The sequence below is a fragment of the Rhineura floridana genome, chromosome 3 (genome assembly GCF_030035675.1).
Source record: "Rhineura floridana isolate rRhiFlo1 chromosome 3, rRhiFlo1.hap2, whole genome shotgun sequence".
Lineage (NCBI taxonomy): Eukaryota > Metazoa > Chordata > Lepidosauria > Squamata > Rhineuridae > Rhineura > Rhineura floridana.
The window spans coordinates 127,776,066-127,793,726 of NC_084482.1; the positions used below are offsets into that span (position 1 = coordinate 127,776,066).

The following is a 17,661-nucleotide window of genomic DNA, read 5'->3' on the forward strand; positions in this document are numbered from 1 at the left end:
ACACACACACACACACACACACACACACACACACACACATAGGAGGCTAACTTCACTAACAGTTGTGTGTATCAACAAGGGCAATATTAACAACAGGTCAAAATTGGTGACACAGCACACTGCAGGATGAAAGCATACCTTCTTTTCACTGCTGTTATCCTCAGTGAGGTTGAACACCGGCAGAGTGCCTGTCACCACCAAGCCCAGACCCTATAAAATTTCATAAACAAGGAAGTATGATAAACACTCTAACCTTAGTGACCTCTAAGTTTCTAGGGATCAAACAGATGTGACACAGGAGATCAATGATCAAATCTCCTTTAAACAAACAAACAAAGTTAAAACCATTTGCAGGGACCTTTGATTTTTATTCCACTGTCCATCATCAACTTTGTTGTGCTAACCAATGGCCTTGAAACATAAGGAACTGTCCAGAGGAGACTGGCCAGTTTGGGAGGTATAATAATGCCTTGCATGCACACCACTGTACAGTGGATCTGGCAGAGCCTGTTTCCTGAAGAAAACTGGAGCAGAACTCAATCTGGGAATGTCAGATTTTGGACACTGAAGGGGCACGTGACATAAAATAACCCTATCTAGTAGAAATTAAGCTGCAGTGTATGGATAGACATTACCAACAAAAGAAAAGTAAAAGTCATGTTGTGGGAACTTATAAAGCTATTCTACTTACCAAAGCATCCCGATAGACATTGGTCCACTGAGCCTGCTTTGCCTTGTCCCCTGCCAAAACCATGGGTCTTCCTAGGACATCCAGGTATTCCTACAGAGAACAGAAGGAGAATCCAAACACATGAATTCACCTGTGGAGATATGATATACAGTGATAGATGTATTACATAATACTTTTCTTGACTAAAGTAGAGTGGTGTGTGTGTGATAGGGATGTGCATGTACTCCCCGATCTGATTTGTGACTCTGATTTGTAAATACAAATTCAGATCTAATCCAACCCATTCATATCCGAATCCAGATCACAATCCAAATACTATAAATCTCCAGAAATCCTATTGAGTTACACTGCAAAACCGAAATGGTTTTGCTTGCTTGTTTTTTGACCTAGAGACACAAAACTTGGAGACATGGTAGCTGCTTTGCCACAGTCTGCAAAATTTCTTGAGCTGGCACTGACTGGAAAGCAGATATGTTCAGCTATTGAACCACAGTTGAAATATTGCTCAGATAGGCAGGGCTAAGCCTTTTCAGGCTGGAAGCCCAGAAAAGGAGACCTGCAGGGGATAAGAGAAGACGACAACATAGCATTAAAAATGATATGAAGACATAGTGGGCTAAAAAGTAAGAATGAGGGCTGTAGGTTGAGAGAAAACCTTGGAGAAAGAAATCTAAGGGACAATACAAGATGCAAATGGAAAGCAGGTATCTTTGTGGAACAACCAGTTGAACCTAGAACTCTGCCAAGAGCTGCTGGATTCTATATATTCCCATGAGATTGAGAAAACTTGTTCTCTATTATTTGTTCTGGGAACTGAAAATATAATTGGAGAGGTTTGCTTCTGTTCAGAAAACGCAAGTCACTTGCAAAATACTATTTCTGCCATGAGTCCAAATACAAATTCCTTAAGAGTGGATGTAACAAGTCCCTAATGCAAACATATTTTCAATCATCTCCATTGCGCTACTAATAATGCCACTAAGTTGAGAGGGGGTCAGGCATCTCCTGGGCATTCAATTGGGACATCTTGCACTGGGTATTCAACTTCATTAGTTCCATCTGCTAGTTGATTATCTCTGTGTTGACAATCTCCTCCACTAGAGGGGACATTGCACCACAACTTGTGTGGCCTACTATATTGCAATATCCACAGAGTATGCTCTTATACAGGAAGAAAGGGAAGCAGCATCATTACAAAGAACTAACGTTTGATTCAAGGAGATAAAAGATAGTATAACCCTTAAGGCATGAATCTCTCACATGGTGTCATGTAAAAGCTGAATTCCAACATCTATGAATCTTTGACACATGAGCAGCCTTTCAAAATCAACAAGTACAATTTCTTTTCTTTTCTTTTCTTTTGTGTGTCTTACAAAAGGTACTTTAACAGAGCAAAGCTTTTCAAAATAACAGAGGCCCTGGTTGTGTATGATTGGGTTTCAAGAAATTTCAGATGGACAGCTAACATTTGTTAGATGCTTTTTGCAAAATGTTATCCTATCCTTTTCATTTCATTTCATCATTTTTCATTTCATCATTTTATTTGTATGCCGCCTTTCCACATAAAATTGTGCTCAAGGCGGCTTACAGCAAGGTGAACAAAAATACATCTCAAAAACAATTGCAAAAACAATTTCCTAATAACAAAAAATAATAAAACAGTGACATAACAAATATAATAAGCAAAAACAACTTTTCAACATTATGAACATAATAAAACAATCTTTAAAAACAAAGAAGTAACCATTAACACCCCAAGCCCCTAAAGAAAACCATTTACTATATCTCCTACATCCTTTGTATTTTTTTAAAAAAATGTGAGACTCTAGTGCCTGACTCCTTCTCATTTGCACCACTGAAAAATAAATATTGCTAAATTTCCCCAGGCAAAGCATTTCATTCACTTGTGTATGATGGGGAAAGCATGTTTGTACAGAAATTAGCATGCAGTCCATGCACATAGACTGTGATGTACATGCACAAATTTCCTAGCACACACAAAACATGCTCAGAAACAACAGCTACTTGTGACTCCCAGAGTGAGTGTACTCACAAGGAAATACACACATGTGCAATCTTCGTATGTTACAATCTACATGGGGGTTTCAGTATAATTCCTACATGGAAGTGTAGGATTTTTTTTTAATACTTGAAGCAATCCTTATACTCTGCATTTCCAAAATTACACTGATTTAGGCAAGAGTAGAACTCAGTAATGATGACTAAGCTTTCTGGTTCATTTCATAACTCCTTCACCTTGAGGAGTTAGATTTAAGCCACCGAGCACATTAGTGTTGAAAACCACAAAGTTGTTGGAGGGAGGGGAAAAAAAGGGAGATGTCGAGGTGAACTCTGTACTGATGTGCACTGGGATTCTATCCTCTTTATCCCTCCAGGAAAGCTATGTAAGCAGTGGGGAGGGCAGGATGAACAAATTATGACAGCAGCTCCATGTGCTGAGAGCCATATTTGCTGCCTGTTTGTCTTTGGTAAGCATGTTAAGGGGTAGTATGTGCCAATCAGCCCTCGCTGTCAGCATGAAGGAAACACACCTTTTCCCTTAATCGATTAACCCTCCCTGCAGGTTGCCATGGTGAAGTGTGGCAGGCAAGAGCTTTAGCCCTGAAGAGCTAAGGGAATGTATTATTTCCGGATGATTTAAGACAGGGGGAGAGAGATGTAAAAGGAAAACAGCATCACAGGGGGAGGAGAGAGAGGTATGGGCAGCAGGAGAGAAAAGAAGAACAAAAAGTAGCAATAGACACAGAATTATTGAACGTCAGGGGAGAGGAGGAGGAAAGGGAAACTTGTGCCACGTATTCATGATCAAACACTTGTACTTTGGGTTAATTGTTATTCTGGGACAACTAAAACCCCACTCTCTTGTTGTTTCTGTACACACAACAACAAGGTTTGTTGTTGTTGTTATGCGACTTCAAGTCGATTATGACTTATGATGACCCTATGAATCAGCGACCTCCAAGAGCATCTGTCATGAACCACCCTGTTCAGATCTTGTAAGTTCAGGTCTGTGGCTTCCTTTATGGAGTCAATCCATCTCTTGTTTGGCCTTCTTCTTTTTCTACTCCCTTCTGTTTTCCCCAGCATTATTGTCTTTTCTAGTGAATCATGTCTTCTCATGATGTGTCCAAGTATGATAACCTCAGTTTCATCCTTTTAGCTTCTAGTAACAGTTCTGGTTTAATTTGTTCTAACACCCAATTATTTGTCCTTTTTTGCAGTCCATGTTATGCACAAAGCTCTCCATGGACTGCAAAAAAGACAAATAATTGGGTGTTAGAACAAATTAAACCAGAACAATCACTAGAAGCTAAAATGGTGAAACAACAAGGTTATTTTCCTGTAATTGTTGTTCTTTAAAGATAAAATAATAAAGTAGGAGGTGGGGAATGTTGCTGGACTACAACTCCCATCATCCCTGACAGTTTCCCTTGATAGTTGGGTGTGATGGAAATTGGAGTTCAACAACATCTGGAGGCCCACAGGTTCCCTACTTGTGCCATAAAGAGTCCTATATTTGGTAGACTCTGCAGCTGGCCAGTTGAAGAGAAATTCATCTGAAGCTGTGGAGAGGTCCTGACCCCAACTGCCAGTAGGCTGTGATATTTGTGAAGGGTGAGGGCTCCCACATCTGAACCCAGTTTCTGAGCCAACCCAACAGAAAGGCCTGGGTTCCAAATTTACTTTTATTTATTACGTCTTTTAAATCTCACGCTTCCTCCAAGGAGATCAGGATGGTGTACATAGTTTCCTCTACCATTTTAACAACCTTGCGAGGTAGGTTATTATTATTATTATCTTTATTTTATTATTATCTTTTATTAGGTTAAGCTGAAACGACAGAGTGCCCCAAAGTCACCCAGTGAACTTCATGAGTTTGGGTGAACCCAGGTCTCTCTGGGACTAGCTCTACATTCAAATGAGGAGGTAGGTGGGAGTATGACTTTGAATGGGCTATTCTCAAAGAGGGAAGGAACCCATATAGCCACAGACTCCATGAGGCAACAGAGAGACACTCTAACATTTACACACTCCAACTCAGCCAGGTATACCAAATATACCATAGTAGCAATGTGTTGGCTACTTTGGCAGTATCAAATGGGAGAGACAATCCTCCAGCATCAAGAGCAGGGATGGGAAACCTGTGGCCCTCCAGATATTGGACTACAGCTCCCATCATGCCTCACCATTGGACATGCGGGCGGACGTTGATGGGAGATATCGTCTGACAACTGATCGAGGACCACAGATTTCTTATCACTGATTTGGGAGAGTTGCTATCAATGACCAGGCACACATAGATTTGGGAAATACAGATTTCTCAAGTGCTACAGGGCATGTCACAGTTTTTAAGCAGGCAAGATGGCTTATTCATAAAAAATGCTTTGGTCTAATAGCCAAGAGTGGCTAACCTTTTTGTACATGAGGGCCACGTAGCCATGTTTTAATGCCTCTGGGAGCTGTATACAAGTAGTGGGCATGGCCAAAAGTGGACGTGACCACAGCACAGCTGGGATGTGCATGCACACATCATATACACTGTGTGAGAGACAGGGGGAGTGTGACCCTGTTACTGCTGTTCGATCTCTCAGTGGCATTTGATACCATTGCAAAAATTTGATATCATGGTATCCTTCTGGACAGACTCAGTGGGATGGGTATCAGGGGCACCTTATTATGATGGTTCCGCTCTTACCTTCAGGACCACATCCAGAAAATAGCATTGGGTGAGTGTTCCTTGGCCCCCTAGCACTTGTGCTATGGGGTTCCACAGGGTACTATTTTCTCCCCAGTGCTATTTAACATCTATATGAAGTCATTGGGAGTGGTTCTTAGGAGTATTGGAGCAAGTTGTCATCAGTATCCTAATGGCATGCAGCTCTATTTCTCCATAACATCTGAATCAGAAGAGGCTGTGAACTCCCTGGATTGATGTCTGAATGCTGTAGTAGACTTGATGAGGGTCAATAAATTGTGCTCAAATCCTGGAAAGATGGAGGCTCTTTGGGTAGATGGTCTCATGCTTGGAGAGATAGCCAAGTTACCTGCTCTGGATGAAATTGGGGTCTCTCTGAAGGACCAGTTCTGTAGCTTAGGGGTACATCTAACTACTTGTATACAGTACTGAATTCATCTTTGTCTAGAGGCTCAAGTATCCTCTGTGGGTAGGAGTGCCCTTTACTAGCTCTGTCTGGTTCTTCGCTATGGCTGTTTCTAGACAGGGACAGCCTGACTTCTGTAGTCCATGCATTGGTAACCTCAAGGCTGGATTATTGCAATGTGCTCTATGTAGGGCTGCCCGTGGGCCTGGTTCATAAGCTCCAGCTGGTGCAGAATGCAGCAGCCAGACTGCTGATGCAGGCACATAGCCGACAACATGCAACACCACTGTTAAAACGTCTACACTGGCTGCCCATCTGCTACCGAGCCAGGTTCAAGGTCATTGTATTAATTTACAAAGCCCTGAACAATTTAGGTCCAGCGTACCTCAGGGACTGTCTGAACCCTTATATTCCAGCTTGATCACTGAGATCATTTGTCGGAGCCACACCAGTCATTCCCCTGAGTTGGCAAGGTTCACTTAACACTGACACAAAATTGAACCTTCAGTGTTATCAGCCCAGTTCTCTGGAATCCTCTGCCAACAGAGCTTCAGCAGGTGCCTTCTTTTTAACCTTTAAACTCCTGCTGAAAATGTTTCTGTTCTGCCAGGCTTATGCAGGCAATTAAGATTTTTTTTGCAGTAGGTGATGTTTGTCTTTACTGCATTTTAAAATGGTTTTTACTGCAGGCTTTTTATTTGCTGTAACCTGTGTTGATTTTTTTAAAAATGAAACAGTGGTATAGAAATATGTTTATAAAAATAAATACATAAATAATACATACTACAGCACAGGCATACACAAGAGTATACAGACAGCTCCCTCCCCCTTTCATCACATCAACCATTTAGTGAGCAGGGGAAGGGAGTGATCTGCTTCCCAAGTGTGGCACTGTAATGGGTGGAGAGGTTTCAACCTCTCTGCCCATCCCAGACAGGGATGTAGTTGTCCAGGGTCTCACAGGGTCTTAGATCCTTTACTTTTGGGGGGCAGGGTCCCAGCAGGGTTCCTTTGTCTCCAGCATTCGATGAGGCAATCCGTGTGAAAGGAGAGTGTGTTAGCCACTGAGAAGAGCCTTCCAACATGCTTGCTTGTCCTTCCCGGCTGATTGGAGCCAACAGTGTGACAGGAGGTTAGTCAGCCACTGAGAAGACTCTTCTCAGTATCTAACACTCTCCCCTTTCATGCTGATTGGCTCCTAGGGACACCAGTTATTGTGGGAGAAGGTATTAACAAGGATCTCATTCTCAACCCAGCAGGAAAAAAAAGGATGGGAGGGGTGTGACTGTGACTATCATGAAGGGACCCTGCACTTCTGAATTTGCCACTACAGTACTGATCCCAGAACCATGATTGGGATGAACATCACTCCCCACCACCTCCCCCAGATTAGGCAGGCCACTTGGCTGTGTTATGCTGGCTTGATTCGTTTTTTTACAAAAATTAAGGCTGGTTTTGCTGTTTTATTTTTTGGTATTCTATTCTTTGTTTTGTAATATGTTTGCTAACATTTGGTTCTTTGGTTTTATATTTTAATAATGTGGATACACTGCTTGTGAGGATACATAACTTAAAAGGTGGCTTATAAATCTTTTAAATAGTTACTTGAATAAAAATGGGGAAGGTACTATTTCATTTCTGCTGGCCTGGCACCAGAGTGGGGCAGGGGGAATCTGTCCCTCCGTCCCTCCCACAAGAAAGTAAGTGAGCTCAGAGGTGGGGAGAGGGGTTGGAGGCTTCCACTGAGTAGATGGGAGGAGTGCCGAAGGTTCATGGGTGGGCCGGTTGGCGGCAGAGAAGTGATCTCCCCTGCCGGTTTTGTCCCCTGGACTTTCTTAGGAAAGCTTCAGATAAAGTTTCTCCCTAGGAATCTCTGAGAAAGCCTGAAAAAACCCCGAATGCTTTCTAATCCTGCCCACCACTAGTTGGAACATAACTTGTGAACACATTCTAAGTGATTCTAATCCTACTACACTTGTGCTTTTAGTCAACCAAGCAACTGGGTCATTTTAAAAATTAAAACATTGTGAATTCATCTTAGGTTTTACACAAATAACTTTCCAAGGATTCTTGAGTAAAACTCCCCCACCTTACAGTCAGAGTGTTTATTTCAACACTCGATAGCATAAAGTGCCTCTGTGGTGTCTCTGAAGCCATGGTTTAGACAGGCACATATTGTATTTTTGGTTATTCCAGACAGACAAGTACATGCATACAGCCTTTAAAAACATGCTTAATAGTAGGCACAATTGAGGCCAATAACTTAACATCTGGCATCCCTGCATGGCAGCCTTGCTTTACTACACTAATTTCTACATTGTAGCAAATGCTTCAGATCTGGGATATAAATGGCTCCATTACTCATCCTGATCTGCTTCTCTTGGAGACCTCAGGCAGATGAAATCTGACATTTTTGACGACAGGCAGTTTAATCATAGGTTTCCATAATTGGACTAGAGACTTAAGGCAGCTGAGAGTCCAGTTAAATGTGATTATTTGATGGGCACACTTGTCTCATTTGTGCATCAATGAAAAGAAGCACAATGGCTGCTTACTAATGGAAGGCTATGCTGAAAGACAGAGAGATTAAATGCCATCAGTGTTTATTTCTGCCCTGGTATGTCTTTGGGCGAATCCACTCTAATAGGTGTTAAAGGTGGTAGGAATTAAGCAACTAATATTGTACAATAAAATTGTCACGATTGGCTGGGTGACAGTAGCCAAGAGATATTTTCTAAGGTTGTGTAAAACTATTTAGCACTCCTGCCAGATCGTCTGCTGATATAAATTAGCACTGAAGCTTTTGTTTGTTTGTTAAAGAAGAATCTAGGCTTTACTAGTTACTGGATACACCTATGATTATGGGTATGTCCACATTATTAATGGAAACACATATCTATTTGTATCCATCATCATTTAGCTAAAAAAAAACCTATGTAAACTATTTTTTCTAAGAGTGCTGAGAATGTATTATTAGAGATCCATAGCTCTTTAAAGAGCTTCAAGTTCCAGGGCTCCTAGGTTGAAAGTTAACCTGGAGTCTTGTGTAAACTAACCTGGTTGTAAGCCCTGTTGAATATACAGTGGGACTTACACCATTAGATATGCATAGGATTGTGCTGCTGAACTGGTTAGCCACTGTGAGAACAGAATGCTGGATAAGATGGGCCATTGGCCTGATCCAGCAAGCTCTTCTTATGTTTTTAACATTTAAACAGCATTGCTAACCCCTGATGTTGATGACTGGGAGGTCTCTGCTCACCTCTGGTAGCAATGAAGAACACCACTTTGGGATGGGGTGGAGGAGCTCTACTGTGGCAGAGGTCCTGAGGTTCAGTCTGATGGTGATGAAGCTACCATCACCAGTTCTCCTGCTGGCAGTAAACAGTGTAAAGGCCCTAAATGGGATACTCTGGCACAGAAGTGGGGTGGTGGAGGTTTGGATCTGCTGGAGACACAATCCATTGAGGGGCCAAGCTACACAGGAACTGAATTGGACTGTGAATGACCAACCCAAATTGTGTTTGCATTTTGACCAATTTGTAGGGCAGTACAATATCTCAGAGAGGAAGTCAGGTCTCCTGCTCCCCTGGTGCATTCACTATAGCTGCCCATTTTCCCTGCTTTTAAAAGTTTGATAGAAATATCTGTTGACTATAGATACGTTCTTAAACTGTAAAGTTTTTTGCCTATTAGTGAATTTCTCTGCTTTTTAATCCAAGATGTAAGAAATGAGATCCTGTGCAAGTTTGCTGAGGATGGATTGATCATTTGCATGCTTATTGAGTTCAGTGGGATTTACTCCCCTGCAATCATGCTTTGGATAGGGGAAACTGACCATGGGGAGGGAGGCCTGGAGTGGTCAGGGGAGGAGGAAGAAGGAAGAGGGGAGTGGAGGGAGGAGGAAGGGAGAGGAGAGGGGAGGGAGGGGAAAGGGAGATCTGATCATTTGCATGCTTATTGAGTTCAATGGGATTTACTCCTGTGCAATCATGGCTCGGATAGCTAAAACCATGGGGGGGAGGAGGGGAGAGTAGAGGGAAGGAGGAAGGGGGAGCAGAAGGAGGGGGAGGGAGAGATTGAAAGGGGAGGGGGTGAAGGAAGGGGAAGAGAAGGTGAAAAAGGGAGGTGATGGGAGGGAGGAGGGGAGGTCAGTTTCTATCATTTGCATGCTTATTGAGTTCAATGGGATTTACTCCCATACAATCATGCTTAGGATACGTAAAACTGTCCATGGGGGAGGAGGAGGGAGGAGGAGGTGAGGGAAAGGGGAGGAGGGGGAAGGAGGGATTGGAAGGGGATGGGGGAATGGAAGGGAGGGGTGAAGGAAGGGGGAAGGAAGGGGCAAGAGGGAGAGAATAGGAGGGAGGATGAAGAGAGAGTAAGTTCAATAATTTGCATGCTTTTTGAGTTCAGTGGGATTTACTACTGTGCATTCATACTTAGGATAGGTGAAACTGACCTGGGGGAGGGGCAGGGAGGGGAGAAGGAGGGCACGAAGGGGAGGAGACTGGGTGGGCGGGCACTGGACAGAGGTGAAGCCCCTTTCCTTTCCAAAAGGAAAACATTGTGGACAGTATCATTCTTTTTCAGGGTTTCCCCCACCTTTTTATTCTACAGGAGGCACATGTAATCTCCCACCCAAATTTAATCCAAAGCTGTCCCTGGCCACATCCACACCATACCTTTATTTCACTTTAGACAATCATGGTTCCCCCAAAGAATCCTGGGAAGTGTAGTTAGTGAAGGGTGCTGAGAGTTCCTAGTAGATGCCCTATTCCCCTCACAGAGGTACAATCCGCAGAAGAGGGGCTGTCTGTTAAACCACTCTGGTCACTGGAGCTCTGTTAGGGGAACAGGAGTCTCCTTTCAGCACCCTTCACAAACTACACTTCCCAGGATTCTTTGGGGGAAGTCATGACTGTCTCAAGTGAAATAAAGGTCTGGTGTGGGTGTGGTCCCCTGATTAGCCAAGCCCAGTAGCTGTGAGTCTGGCTTTTAGAACACTGACAGTTGGGTCTTACTGCGCATGCCCGACATTATCATTGAGTTCAATGCTAACTTTCTTAAATTAATTAAAAATCAGCCAGGCATTTATTTAACTTTTAAACTGCAAAAGATGAAGGTCAGAGTATGGGGAAAGGTCAGTAATAGGATTACAGGTACTCTGTGAACATGGCTGATTTTTAATTAATTTCAACCAATTATGAGAACTCTGACAGAAAGAAGTCCAAAAGGGATCTGGTTTCTCTCTCTTTTTACATTTTGAACTCTCGATTCTCTCTGACTGTTTTGCGTATCACCATGAAAATCTAGAGGGCTGTTAAGCAAGCGTTTCTGAGTTCAGGACTATAAGTTTTGTAAGATTTTGTTTTGAAATGAGCTTATGGGAAGCATCAGCATGGCACAGGGGGATATTTTCAATTTAACGTTGAGGAATGCAAAAAATCCATGCTGCCTATAGTATATAGCCACTCTTGTGGCTGTATAATACTTCAGGATTTATACATCAGCCCCTCTTGAACAGTAAATAACTCCTGTGCCCTACCTAAAACTACTCCTACCCTTCTTTATTACTTATGCCTTAGAGAGCACCACCTTGTTGCGGGTTGGATTTATAGCGGCCTTCAGGTTTGTGTGTGCCCACTGTACATCCATACACATTGATGTTTAGGAATATGCAGCTAAGGCATAAATAAAGTATGCACAGATGGTTGAAACAATTTTTGCAAGAAGTTTAAGCATTTTGGGAGACAAGTAATTCAGCATCCATCCATTTTCTTAAATATCCTGGATTCTTTAATTGAAAAAGCTATACCTTTCTGCAACAATGCCCGATGTTTATTTTTAGATCAGTGTGTGAGGTGGTGGTGATGAAACAAGAGCTAGACACTGAATTTCTAACTCCAGCCAGTTCTGAAAAATCACAGGTCCCTTTCCTCCACATTTTGTCAGGGAAGGTTTTATACTGCCTGCTTGGCCCTATGGAGATGCTGCTGAATGAAAGAAGACAGCATGCCACAAAGCATAATGAGAAATCAGCCGGTAAATTTGCTGGCAAATCCCACTGGCGCTTTAGAAGCAAGCCAAGGGGGAGTGTGCATGTTGGCCCAATGTGCAGTCTATCACAGGTCTCTAGGTGGTGCTCCCTGTGGGGGACAGCAGCTGTTCTATGCAGGATGAAGGCTTCATTAGAACAAGCTCCAACTGTACACATAATTATCTACTATGCCCTGCAGCTCCCCACACTTTTCTCCTTCCAAAGATGCTTTAATCTTTAAACAGAGCAGCCTGCAGCCAGGAAAAGAAGTGAGGATGGTGATGGTTCAAAGCTGTAAGATGGCCTTGGCGATTTGCAGCTTAACCGAGAGAAAAACATTTGCTTAGCTGACTAAGATGATAATGGGGTGTCTGCACAAATGTGTGAGTGAAGTCAGTGATGCTTGCACACACCTGTATGTGGGTGTATGTACGTGCTTGCCTATGCCTATGCCCATGCCCATGTGTATAATCATATTATTTAATCTGCACACTACACTACACTACACTACACTACACTACACTACACTACACTACAAGGATATGTAAGTAGGTATTCAGAGGGGAGCAAATACGTTCACATACATTATGACAATGATGGGGGAGCCGCTGACCTGCAGGACCATTCCATTTGGCCCATCCACCTCTCGTCCTTGTTCCTGCCCTCTCTCTTCACCCCTGTCCCTCTCCTAGGCATTGCACCACCCCCTTACTTTGTCCCACTGCAGGAAGGAGAATTCTTTTGGGGCTGCAATGTGAAAGGGGGAAGTTAACTCTCTCCTCTCCACATACAAAATTCTAATGAAAATTGCCCCTATCCCCCAGAAATTAAGCTTAAAAAAGATATTTCCAATACTGAAGGCGCATACACTCATATAATAATAGGCGAGCACCTATATAAATAGCATGCTAAAATGTACGGTTGCACCACTGTGGCTAGACATTTAAGTGATTGTAAACCTTCATGTACGTGCTTAGATCTGACAAGCTGTATCTACCAACGCTAGAATCCATATTAAGACTGACAGTTGCCTTCCAAACATATTGATTATTGCACTGCTATCATCTGTAGAAAAAAAACCAGACACCGTTTATTTCCTGATGGTGATGCTGATGTACATTAGTACCAGTCATGGTGAGGAAAAACCTGATACCCTCCCAGGAAGTGTACATCTACAGGGTAACTCCATACCCTGTTCATCAGCAGACAACTGCAACATCAAGTAACAATTTCCCTGTGTGAAGCAGCCATTACAGGTCAAAGTTAAGATCAGAAAGCGTTTTCAAACCACTTGATGTCACTTAAAGCATTACTCTTCAGTACAGGCAGAAAGGGATGCTTGAGGAATTTGGTGGATCTGAATCTCAAAGTGGACTCATCTGATTGGCACCTCCCAGGTTACTGTTCAAATTGGAACATGACTTGTTTTGAAATCCAATAGTAAATTCCATGAAGTGGTCCGAGGGCTGACATTTAAAACTCCTTTCTTTCTCTCTAAACAGGGAGCTGCTAGAAAGCACGACTCCAGGCATGCCTGTTGAAAGTGGAAGCAGAAATGCAACAGGTTGAGCAACAGGTTGTGAGGATGTGACATTGCAACTGGGGACATTCTATAGAAAAAGACCCCCAGTGGACCCATGATGTGGAGAGGAAGACCTAAAATCTTTTCAAAAAGAGCTCATGTATTTCATGAACTGAAGGCCAGGCTAGATATCACTTGAATGTAACTTTCCTTTTTCCTTTTTTTTAAGCTGAGAAACTGCTGTAGGGGTGGGAGAGGTGGTAGGCACAACACTTTTTCTTCCACCTTTCTTTGAGCAAGGAAAAAAAGTCAGTGGGAAGATTTTAACTGGGAAAAGAGCTGAAAGGGAAAGGGTTAAGAAACCTCTGTCTTCCCTGTCCTTTTGTTTAAATTTGCAGCCTCCAAACAAAACAAAGCAATCACACATAAAACCCCAGGGGGCAAAGATAGATGTGATTGTGTGGCACTTATTAAGAAAAAAGTCAGGCAAGATTTTCAAGGTGACATCAGGGACTTTTGAGAGATAATGGGATACTACAGTGTTGGGGGAATCCCACCAGATGGCACTCATGCACTGTTCTATGTGAACTCCTCAGTGCTCAGTGAGAAATGAATCAGCAACCCAGAGGGGAAGCTCCTGTCAAAATCCTGACTCATGTCACTAGGAATAAATATTCCGTAATGAGCTATTAACCTTTATGGTTTCCTAAGGGGGCACAGGGAGGGGACATGGTAAATGCTGTACCATAAAGCTGTAGAGGATCCTGCTTAGCTGCACAGAAGTACATCTTACCAGGATGCTTCCAGGCCAGGGGTTCAAGCATGGAACTCCAGCATGGACTTGGTGTTGGGTACAAGAAAGAGCTGGACAAAATCTGCTTGCAAGGGGGGAGTAAACATGTTGCAGGCCTGAGCTTAGTGTGAAATGGAGCAAGAGAACAAAGGAGCTTCAGGCATCAGTCCACAGGAAGAGGAAGGAATTGGTCCATTGGAAGGCCTTGTACTGGTCGAAGATGATTAATCCCAATCCCTTCTCCACAGCAATGCTTGTGTTCTGATGTGAGGTTCTTGCTTCTCCCTCATTTATATTCTAGCCACATCAGGAATCATACAATGCTTCCAGACATGGATGACTTAGCAGCTGCCAATCATTGCAGTTTTGCTTTAAGCTAGAAGTGGAATAACAACTTTGCTTCCAGACTTCTGCAATTCAAATAACAGTCTGTAGCCAGGTGGGCAGTCCTGTTCTGCTTTCCCCAGTCATAAATGTTGGGGACAACTTTTAGTTGGACCATAGAATCTGTGTGTGTGAAGGGTTAAATTCTCCCTCTCATTACCAGTTGGATCACGATTGCCCAGGATGTAGGGTGGGGAAGAAAAATAATGGAAATAGAGAATGCTATTTGGAAAGGCAAGGCTTAAAAGTGATAGAACTGATTCATAGAGATGAACTATAGAGAAGGAAATGGCTACAGCAATTTATACAGGCCACAACTGAACCAAAAAAGGTCTGAACAGCGGCATGATCTGTTCTGCCACTGGAGAAATTGTGCAGCTGTTCCATCATGTTAAAATACTTGGATTTTCTGAGCTCTGAGAAACCATCAGAAGTTGAACAGGGAAAACATGGAAGCAGAATGTTTTGTTTATGAAGTCATGTAGATGTTCCATAAAAAGTGAGTAAACAAAGCATGACTATTCCACAGTACATGCTCAGTGTGAAAACAGCCATAGAGTTGGAAAGCATCACAAAGGCTATCACCCTGCACAAGGCAACACCATCTACACACTAGGCGTTCAGCTATCAATCCTGAATCACATACCCCCTTTTCACTCTGATCCAACCAAAAGTAGACACAATGAATGATCCTTACGAAACATACCGATAATCTCATTCCCTTTTGTATTCCTTCACTCATGTTGCCTAGTTGTATGACACTTTAGATTTGCTAGAGACTTGCAGCCAAAGATTTGACTGGTTATGTCAAATCAATCTAAGTGAATGTCAACTTTCCTGGCCTCTGCAGCACTTGGTCACGTTCATTTCTCCACTCTGCTCATTCTCTCTCTCTCTGCAAATAATTTCCCCTAATATAGTGCATTTTTCTATGTAATTCTCATGGACAGATGCGTTTGTATGCATACTTTCCCCTAATATACGTATTTTTGTGCACATTGTCAGGTTGGGGAACTGCACCACAAAATAGAAAATTCTGAAGATCAGTTGTCTTTCAGTATACATACTGTTGTGAAAAGTGCCAATTTGGTAGGTTTGCATTAAGATGCAAACCAAACTGACTTTCTCTTCCAACCCTAATCCTAATTTGGGTTAAGTCTGCAGCAGTTCTGCCCTGAGTGGCATTCACATCACCCCTGTAACACATTTTACAGTAGGATGGGGTAGGAAGGAATGGTTCTGCTTTCCTTCTTTCTGGAACAGGAGATTGTCGCAGCAATTTCCCCATTTGTCTACCTTTGCTGACTTTTATTAGAATGCTGCATGCATCAGTTGTCAAGAATCTAATAGCTGAAAAAGAAGCATACAGCGGCTGTCATTGGGGCTAATATGCTGAAGATTTCTAGCAGCAAAAGCAACAGCTTCTAGAGCTACTACAACCAGACAGCCAGGCTGCCTACAGCTAGATAGTGTGTGTCCTCTTCCTGTGCTTTGAGAAGCAGAGGAAAATAGCATTTTTTCTTCCTCAATCTTTTTTTCCTTCTTCCCTCTGACTCCCCCCCCCTTTTCCCCTTGGCTTTTGGCCTGAAGATTTAGGCATCATTTGAATGGAAAGCTATTAGCTTTGCCTTGTCACCCCATTTCCAGGGTGCTAATAACTCATCCCAAGCTCCCTCTCTTGCATGCCGCTTGTCTACTCTAATAGCTTGATAGATTGGGCAGTTTGGCTTGCTCCTCTGCGTGCTGATTCAAGCACAAAGTTTTAATAATTAGCCACATAAATACAAATCCACATAACAAGCATGTGAGAGTTTTCTCCATGGACAAGGCTGTGCTGCCAACAGCAGGTTAGGATATTAGTAGAGCTTTGTGTGAACATGAGGTGTTTCCATGACTGAAATAATATGGGGCTGTTATGAGGAGGTGCTAAGTAGCAAAGTTCCATGAGCCAAGGGAACCCAGTGATGGAACAACAGGTGCTTGTGAGTTAATGTAATGAATACCTGAATCTTCCACGATGCTCAGCAGCTCATCATTCTATTAACTTGGTGATATAATGCTAATCTGAAAGTGTATTGGAAGATTCCCTTAAACCAGAGGCTGTAGCTCCATGGCAGAGCACTGATGCTTTGCTTGTATAAAGTTCCAGGTTCAGTCATTTGTAGCCTCTCAGGATCTCAGGTAACAGAGCTGGGAAAGACCTCTCCCTGAGACCTTAGAGCTGTTGCTAGATTGACCAATGGTGAAAAGACATCTCTTTATTTTTATAAAACAATATCCTTTTCTCTGGTTTGATAGAATAAAGCTAGTCACATATTCTGCAGAGCCCACACTGATAACCAGGCTGACCCTCTCCCTTGACTGCTAGGGACATGCGAGGGTGTAGTGTCAGCATTTCAATGCTTGTTGGATGCTGGATTCAAAAGCGCATTAAGTGAAATTTTGAGCCCTTTCAAGATGGACATGAAAATGTTTAAGAGAAGGTACACAGTTGCAAGCAGCATTATTTGCTTTTTCTCAACAGCTAAATTTGAAAAGATACATAATTTTCTCTCATCCATTCATTCCAAGTTATCCTCCTTATGTTATGCAATTCCTTCAAAAGATCCAAGAAGTGGAGATTGGCTTCTTCCTAAACAGCTATAGCAGATGGTTAGCAAGATGGTAGTGGGGTCCACTTAAGTGGGTTCCTACTGACCATGATGGACACTATATAGTAAGTGTAGTCTTTAAACCCAAAACAGCATAAAATATACATCCCAATCTAATAAAAAATAATAATCTTTAATTCAGATCAGTTGATTACATTCATTGCAAAAGGAGAGGTTAGGAGGTAAAGGAACTGTAAAGTTGTAAACAATGTGTTGGACACATATTTTTTCTTTCCTTACCTGTGTGTTGATTCGGATGGCCCCAATGGAGGGAATTTCAAAGTAATATCCTCAAAAAAAGAAGAACACATGACACAATGAATTTTAGAAATGCACTTTGGCATGGCTCTTCTTAGCCCACTTTCATTCACTAACCCTCTTGTTAATGCAACCACACTCAGCACACCAGATGCAGGCCACAATCCAACAAGTTGTGCGTAATCCCATTGAATTTAAT

At 42.5% G+C, this 17,661-nt stretch overlaps 1 protein-coding gene across 3 annotated transcripts in view; it reads right to left on the reverse strand.

The window, feature by feature from the left end:
* CACNA2D2 (calcium voltage-gated channel auxiliary subunit alpha2delta 2) overlaps positions 1-17,661 on the reverse strand; it is a 1,044,533-nt gene that overhangs the window by 98,510 nt on the left and 928,362 nt on the right. For all 3 annotated transcript variants that reach the window (XR_009761453.1, XM_061617858.1, XM_061617859.1), the window contains 3 exons: positions 17,445-17,494; positions 692-781; positions 139-210 (listed from right to left, as the gene is read on the reverse strand). Coding sequence is in view for 2 of the 3 variants with exons in the window: in XM_061617858.1 (XP_061473842.1) it covers positions 139-210; positions 692-781; positions 17,445-17,494 (212 nt within the window). In the remaining variant the exon portion in view is untranslated. The remainder of the gene's footprint in view (positions 1-138; positions 211-691; positions 782-17,444; positions 17,495-17,661) is intronic.